This window comes from Cetorhinus maximus, chromosome 23 (assembly GCF_964194155.1).
Source record: "Cetorhinus maximus chromosome 23, sCetMax3.hap1.1, whole genome shotgun sequence".
NCBI lineage: Eukaryota > Metazoa > Chordata > Chondrichthyes > Lamniformes > Cetorhinidae > Cetorhinus > Cetorhinus maximus.
The window spans coordinates 21,471,387-21,480,231 of record NC_135901.1 but is presented as its reverse complement, the minus strand read 5'-3'; the positions used below and the strand labels follow the sequence as shown (position 1 = coordinate 21,480,231).

Sequence of the window (8,845 nt, the reverse complement as noted above, 5' to 3'; positions counted from 1 at the left end):
TGATGTCAAAATGTTGTCTTATTTCTCTGGTCACATTAACCATTTCATGTCATGGTGTTTGTCAAGTAGCTGTCCATGTTTGGAACCCATTCTTCAGTGCCTTTCACCATGAATTTACACGTTAGTTGCTTCACATGTAACAAATTACATCTGTACACACAAATCGGTATTCCAATATCATGCCACATATTCTGAACTTTCAGGTGTTCTTATGAAAAGATGAAAGTGGGTGTTAATCTCGAGATCTTTGCTTATCTCCCCTGATATGGTGTTGATATTTTAGGTATTAGCCAGGCTATCAAATGTGGTTTTCTTCTAAAAAGAACATAAGCAAAGGATACAAATATTTCCAAGATAAAGCTATCAACTTGTTCATCTCATCGACACTTCCTTGACTTTCATTAGAATGTACGTGGATACCAGATTGATATATTCCATTGAACGACACCCAAGGTGACTATTCCAATTCCTTTACTGTCCGGTACAATATCTTCATAATACCTTTAAATTCCCATTTGATTCCAGGCATTAACATATTCTGTTTGTTCTTTATTTTAGATGACAAACTGGGATTGTTCTCCTTGGTGTAAAGGAGATTCAGGGGAGATTTGATAGAGGTGTACAAGATATGAAAAGTTTACATAAGCTGAACAAAGGAAAGCTGTTCCCATTAACTGATGGTACAAAGATTGGGGGACACGGATTTAAGCTTTTGGGGAGGAGATGCAGAGGGATGCGAGGAAGAATATTTTACACAGCAAGTGGGAATGACCTGGAACTCACTGCTTATTCGGGCAATGGAAAAGGAGACAATGAATAATTTCAAAAGGAAATTGGATGGACACTTGAGGGAAATAAACATTCAGTATAACAGGAATAGAAAAGGGCAGTGGGACTGACTAGTTTGCTCTGCCAAGAGTCGACATGGACTCGATGGGCTGCATGGCCTCCTTCTCTGCCCTAATGACTCTTTGATCTAAAGACAGAAATTTCAGCTGCTCCCATCTCTCCAACTAACTGAAGACATTCATCTCTGGTGCATTCTCACGATTCTCCTCTGTGTCCTCTCGCATAATTTCACATCTTGTCTAAAGTGCGGGGCTCAGATGTAGGGTTCCTTTCTAGAGGGACAGAATGGAAAAGCAGGGAAGTTATGTTCAACTTGTTTCGAACCGTGGTTAGACTACACTGGGAGGACTGTTATTATTTTTGATGTCCATTTAGAAAAGGGAAATAGAGGCACAGAAGAAGGGGCAACAAATATTCACAAGAATAATACTAGAACTGAGAGCATTTCAACCCTCGGGAAAGTCTGGGGCTGCTTTTCTCTAGAAAAGAGAAGACTGAAGGGTAACCTGATGGGAGTCTTTAAGATTATGAAGAAGTTCAATAATCCATTAGGGATTTCATGAGAAACCTCTTTATCCAGTGAGTGGTGAGAATGTGGAACTCGCTATCACAGTGAGTGGCTGAGATGAATAGCATGAATACATTTAAGGGGAAGCTAGATACAAACAAGAGGGAGAAAGGAATAGAAGGGGAGATGAAGAGGGGTGGGTGGAGGCTCATGTGGAGCACAAATACTGACATAGACCAATGGAGCCGACTGGTCTAGCCCTGTGCTATAGACTCAATGGGAAAAAAAACAAATGTATTTATTTTAGATCTACCTGTAGTGGTAGGAACAATACTATTTACTATCCAGGATAAATAAATGTACTTCATCAGCTTTTATGGATCATTTCAGTGGAAATGTGCTCTCCCACATTCAAAGAGCATCAGCCCACTGGAAGCAAAGTGATGAGACTGACCAGTCCAGCAGAAAGAAACCCTCTGACCCTCCCAACTTTCATAATGAACATGGTTCAGTTCTGGACGTGATTAACAGCAGCAATAGCAGCAGAATCCAACCTCTGTAAGCACTGGTGAGCTCGCTGGTGTCTCAGCAGGTGTTGTGACTGTGTGAATCCCTTCCCACACTCGGAGCAGATGAATGGCTTCTCCCCACTGTGAACTCGCTGGTGTGTCACCAGGTTGGATAACCGAGTGAATCCCTTCCCACACTGAGAGCAGGGGAATGGCCTCTCCCCAGTGTGAACTCGCTGGTGTGAAAACAGGTTGGATGAATCACTGAATCCCTTCCCGCACACAGAGCAGGTGAACGGTCTCTCCCCAGTGTGAATTCGCTGGTGTGTCTGCAGGCTGGATGACTGAGTAAATCCCTTCCCACACACAAAGCACATGAACGGCCTCTCCCCAGTGTGAACCCGCTGGTGTGAAAATAGGTTGGATGAATCACTGAATCCCTTCCCACACTGAGAGCAAGTGAAAGCCCCCTCCCCACTGTGAACCTGCTGGTGTCTCAGCAGGTTGGATGAGTGAGGGAACCTCTTCCCACACACAGAGCAGGTGAATGGTCTCTCCGCAGTGTGAACTCGCTGATGTGAATACAGGTTGGATGACTGAGCGAATCCTTTCCCACACATGGAGCAAGTGAACGGTCTCTCCCCAGTGTGAACTCGCTGGTGTGTCTGCAGGGTAGATGAATCACTGAAACCCTTCTCACACAAGGAGCAGGTGAACGGCCTCTCCCCGGTGTGAACTCGCTGGTGTATCAGCAGGTGGGATGACTGAGTGAATCTCTTCCCACACTCAGAGCAGGTGAATGGCCTCTCCCCAGTGTGAACTCGCTGGTGTGTCAGCAGTGTGGATAATCGTGTGAATCCCTTCCCACACTCGGAGCAGGTGAACGGCCTCTCCACAGTGTGACTACGTCGATGAATTTCCAGCACAGATGGGGAACGGAATCCTTTCCCACAATCCCCACATTTCCACGGTTTCTCCATGGTGCAGGTGTCCTTGTGTTTCTTCAGGTTATTCCACAGTCGTACACTGGAAAATTCTCACTTGGGTGTGTGTGTCTCGATGCTTTTCCAGTCACACAGATGTTTAAAACATTTTGAAGCTGACAGAACAGACCAACATTTCTCCTTCTAGATTCAAAGGCTGCTGATATTCAGTTCCCGTGAATTGAGCGACTGTCAGATCTTGACGTGACTTTTGTATTGAGATTTCTGTTTGCAAATCCTCCCCTTCTAATATCCTGTAAAAGGAGTTCACACATGTCATCAGTACAGAATAAAAATTCAGAACAGACAATTCTAATTTCTAAGGAACATTCTTCCCTCCTCTGTTCCCAAATGTGTAAATCTCCATCCCACATACTCTCCCTCCTTTCTAACTCTGCATTACCTAATGTACCTCCCAATTCTCCTGAATGTGGCAAATCATGCTAATTGGCAGTTCCTCACTCACCACTTCCTATTCTGGACACGGAGGCATGAAAATCTATCACAGGACTAAAAATATGTGTAATATTCAGTACTCTAATACTGATATAGAGATACTGTACTCCATTATGGAGCTGGAGATACAGTACTCTATTGCTGAGTGATACAGTGCTCTACTACTGAGTTAGAGATACAGTACTCTATTACTGAGCTAGAGATACAATACTCTGATGTTGAGTTAGAGACACAGTACCCTAAAGCTGAGTTAGAGACACAGTACTCTAATGCTGAGTTACAGACACAGTACTCTGATGCTGAGGTAGAGATACAGTACTCTGATGCTGAGGTAGAGATACAGTACTCTAATGCTGAGTTAGAGACACAGTACTCTGATGCTGAGGTAGAGATACTGTACTCTAATGCTGAGTTACAGACACAGTACTCTGATGCTGAGTTACAGATACAGTACTCTGATGCTGAGGTAGAGATACAGTACTCTGATGCTGAGTTAGAGACACAGTACTCTGATGCTGAGGTAGAGATACTGTACTCTAATGCTGAGTTACAGACACAGTACTCTGATGCTGAGTTACAGATACAGTACTCTGATGCTGAGTTACAGATACAGTACTCTAATGCTGAGTTACGGATACAGTACTCTGATGCTGAGTTACGGATACAGTACTCTGATGCTGAGTTACGGATACAGTACTCTGATGCTGAGTTAGAGACACAGTACTCTAATGCTGAGGTAGAGATACTGTACTCTAATGCTGAGTTACAGACACAGTACTCTGATGCTGAGTTACAGATACAGTACTCTGATGCTGAGTTACAGATACAGTACTCTGATGCTGAGTTACGGATACAGTACTCTGATGCTGAGTTACGGATACAGTACTCTGATGCTGAGTTACGGATACAGTACTCTGATGCTGAGTTACGGATACAGTACTCTAATGCTGAGTTACGGATACAGTACTCTGATGCTGAGTTACGGATACAGTACTCTGATGCTGAGTTAGAGACACAGTACTCTGATGCTGAGGTAGAGACACTGTACTCTAATGCTGAGTTACAGACACAGTACTCTGATGCTGAGTTACAGATACAGTACTCTGATGCTGAGTTAGAGACACAGTACTCTGATGCTGAGGTAGAGATACTGTACTCTAATGCTGAGTTACAGACACAGTACTCTGATGCTGAGTTACAGATACAGTACTCTGATGCTGAGTTACAGATACAGTACTCTAATGCTGAGTTACGGATACAGTACTCTGATGCTGAGTTACGGATACAGTACTCTGATGCTGAGTTACGGATACAGTACTCTGATGCTGAGTTAGAGACACAGTACTCTGATGCTGAGGTAGAGATACTGTACTCTAATGCTGAGTTACAGACACAGTACTCTGATGCTGAGTTACAGATACAGTACTCTGATGCTGAGTTACAGATACAGTACTCTGATGCTGAGTTACGGATACAGTACTCTGATGCTGAGTTACGGATACAGTACTCTGATGCTGAGTTACGGATACAGTACTCTGATGCTGAGTTACGGACACAGTACTCTGATGCTGAGTTACGGACACAGTACTCTGATGCTGAGTTACGGACACAGTACTCTGATGCTGAGTTACGGACACAGTACTCTGATGCTGAGTTACGGACACAGTACTCTGATGCTGAGTTACGGACACAGTACTCTGATGCTGAGTTACGGACACAGTACTCTGATGCTGAGTTACGGACACAGTACTCTGATGCTGAGTTACGGACACAGTACTCTGATGCTGAGTTACGGACACAGTACTCTGATGCTGAGTTACGGACACAGTACTCTGATGCTGAGTTACGGACACAGTACTCTGATGCTGAGTTACGGACACAGTACTCTGATGCTGAGTTACGGACACAGTACTCTGATGCTGAGTTACGGACACAGTACTCTGATGCTGAGTTACGGACACAGTACTCTGATGCTGAGTTACGGACACAGTACTCTGATGCTGAGTTACGGACACAGTACTCTGATGCTGAGTTACGGACACAGTACTCTGATGCTGAGTTACGGACACAGTACTCTGATGCTGAGTTACGGACACAGTACTCTGATGCTGAGTTACGGACACAGTACTCTGATGCTGAGTTACGGACACAGTACTCTGATGCTGAGTTACGGATACAGTACTCTGATGCTGAGTTACGGATACAGTACTCTGATGCTGAGTTACGGATACAGTACTCTGATGCTGAGTTACGGATACAGTACTCTGATGCTGAGTTACGGATACAGTACTCTGATGCTGAGTTACGGATACAGTACTCTGATGCTGAGTTACGGATACAGTACTCTGATGCTGAGTTACGGATACAGTACTCTGATGCTGAGTTACGGATACAGTACTCTGATGCTGAGTTACGGATACAGTACTCTGATGCTGAGTTACGGATACAGTACTCTGATGCTGAGTTACGGATACAGTACTCTGATGCTGAGTTACGGATACAGTACTCTGATGCTGAGTTACGGATACAGTACTCTGATGCTGAGTTACGGATACAGTACTCTGATGCTGAGTTACGGATACAGTACTCTGATGCTGAGTTACGGATACAGTACTCTGATGCTGAGTTACGGAAACAGTACTCTGATGCTGAGTTACGGACACAGTACTCTGATGCTGAGTTACGGACACAGTACTCTGATGCTGAGTTACGGATACAGTACTCTGATGCTGAGTTACCGGTACAGTACTCTGATGCTGAGTTACAGGTACAGTACTCTGATGCTGAGTTACGGATACAGTACTCTGATGCTGAGTTACGGATACAGTACTCTGATGCTGAGTTACGGATACAGTACTCTGATGCTGAGTTACGGATACAGTACTCTGATGCTGAGTTACAGATACAGTACTCTGATGCTGAGTTACAGATACAGTACTCTGATGCTGAGTTACAGATACAGTACTCACAGATTTACTTGGAACTTGCTGCCTACGATGCTGGTAGAAGCAGATATTAACAATGATTTGAGGATGAAATTAGTAGGCATTTGAATGAAATAAACTTGCAAGACTATGAGAATCTACAGGGTGAATGGGACTGCCTGGATTGCTTTAAGGAGAGTGAGTGAGGACTACGTTTGCCAACTGTGATGAAATGTATTCCTGGAGGTTTCACCGCATGATTTACCTCCTCGTTCCAGCCGTTAATCAACCAACACAGCCAACCTTGTGGCGCACTGCCTTCCTACACCAATTGGAAAGCAAAAAGACTCAATATCCACTTGGATGATGCTCAACTGTCAGCCAAGCAGCCTTCCACGCCCTCCCCAGCCGCCCAACACCCCACTTCCATCCCCACACATATTTTCAATATTTTTATATCTGGCAAAGTGAAATGTTCTAAGAAAATTACAAAAAAAACCAATCTTTATTAATTTCTTAATGAACTTTCTCCAGGGTTGCACGCAGCAGTGAATTGGAGAATGGTCTTCAATTCCTGGAGACTCCAGGCTAATCTTGGAGAGTTGGCATGGACTCAAGTCGCTGAATGCCAAAATGACTCTATGGTTGGAAATATAAAATGCTACCACCTCATATATTACAAGAATAGAAATAATAATAAATGTACATGATTAAAAGACCATAAATAATATCTCTAATATGTATCATATAACAACACTCGACACAACTCTTCCAATATTAAGTTACTGTCCCTTAAATGTCAGCCATCTCCTGTGGAAGCCATCCCCTTAATTATGAACATTAAGAAAGAGGCCATCCTTTTAGCCAGACAAATAAATGTGCCGAGCTGAGGGAGCAAAGGATGTCAATGTCTTTAAGAGAGAGAGAGACCTGGGCCAACCTTTCCAGAGTCTGTACCCTCCCTGGATTCACTTCCTTTCCCTTCAGTTCCTGCAAATCAACAATTTAAACTCAGAATGAGAAAAGAAATGGAAAGGGGGAGAAAAGAAATGGTTTTACTCACATAAGTTGGACACAGGATGTAGTTTTCGTCTCTGTGAAGCTCAAGCGCTGGAGAAACAAAGCCTGCGCTCTGATTGGAAGTACCCGAGTACTTCCGGTCCTCCAAGTCTTCCCATTGGTCAAGATCTCAGCATGATGGTAATATTGGGGGGGAGGGGCTCTCCCCCGCACATGCGCAACTTCCTTCTCCCTTGGACATGCGCAGTCCCGGGTCGCCCACCGCGCCTCGGACAGAGCGGGTTCACCAGGGCGGGGGATTGTGGGAGCTGGGCCCGCCATTACTCATCCGGATACCAGTCTCCAAGCTCCTCTGACCTGAATGAAATGAGGGGGTGGGAGGCGCACTGACCCCACACTGACAGAAAGCATTTGTGGGTAGTTACTGTATTTTATTGTGACGCCCCCTTAGTCAATTACTTTGTTAACTTAAAGCTTAAGGATTTAGATTTAAATACAAGCAGAAAGTGCTAGAGATCGCAGGCCTCGGCTATTAAAGAAAAATATTCCACGTGCTTTTTTAACCACCTTATCTACCTGTGCTGTTACCTTCAGGGATCTGTAGGCGTACACTCCAGGGTCCTTCTGTTCCTCTACACTTCTCACTATTCTACTATTTGTTCTGTATTCCCCTGCCTTGTTAGCCTTCCCCAAATCAATTACCTCAAACTTCTCTGGGATTGAACTCGGGGATTCCCTCCTTAAACCTTTCCACCTCTCTAAATCAATGTCAGTACTGAGAGAATGCGGCATTGTCTGAAGTTCTGTATTTCGAATGAGAGGTTAAACTGGGGTTCCATCTGCCCTCTCATAGGTACATAATATATTTATACAGAGAAGACCATTCGGTCCATCATGCCTGTGCCATCCAAGAAAGAACAATCCAATCTAACACCACCTTCCAGTGCCTGGTCTGCTTAAGTTCATATCCAAGATACTTTGCCGCACATAACTTTGAACCTCCTAATTATCCTGAAGGAGCGATTCATGCTGATCGACAGACCATGGTCAGTGCTGCATGTCCTGGAATCAGAGACCGAAAATGTTTATGGAGTCTGTTAGCATGTACATATAAGTGAACTAAAAATGTGTGATGTATAGCACTGTATCTCTTAATGAGAGATATAGTGGGAAGGGGTGTATGAGGAAGGACATTATTTAGACAACAAGTGGTCAAAAACTGGAACTGATGCCTACAAGAGTGGTGGAAGATCAATGGTTTTAAAATGAAATTGGATGGGCACTGAAAGAAATAACCATGCAAGGATACAAGAATGTAGAGGACGAATCGGGCTGAGTGGATTGTTCCACAGTGAGTCAGCATGGACTCAAATTGAGAACTGGACTCCTTCAGTACGAGAAATATATAACATAGCAACAGTATTACATAATGAGATGAAAAAAGAACTTTCTTACAGAACCATAATTTTTTTTTAAAAATGTACCTTATGACAATATTAAACATATCTCTGTCCTATATTAATTTAATGTCCCCTTAAATATCGGTCATCTCTTGGGGAAACCATTCCTTTAATTGTAAACAATTAGGAAGGAGGC

At 43.7% G+C, this 8,845-nt stretch overlaps 1 protein-coding gene across 1 annotated transcript; it reads right to left on the bottom strand.

Moving 5' to 3' along the window:
• Nucleotides 1-1,540: 1,540 nt before the first annotated feature.
• On the bottom strand, nucleotides 1,541-7,388 carry LOC144697052 (uncharacterized). The gene is made up of 2 exons (XM_078568835.1): nucleotides 7,293-7,388; nucleotides 1,541-3,103 (listed from the first exon to the last, which is right to left on the bottom strand). The coding sequence occupies exon 2, from the start codon at nucleotides 2,844-2,846 to the stop codon at nucleotides 1,866-1,868; it is 981 nt and encodes a 326-aa protein (XP_078424961.1). The 5' UTR covers nucleotides 2,847-3,103; nucleotides 7,293-7,388; the 3' UTR covers nucleotides 1,541-1,865.
• Nucleotides 7,389-8,845: the final 1,457 nt, after the last annotated feature.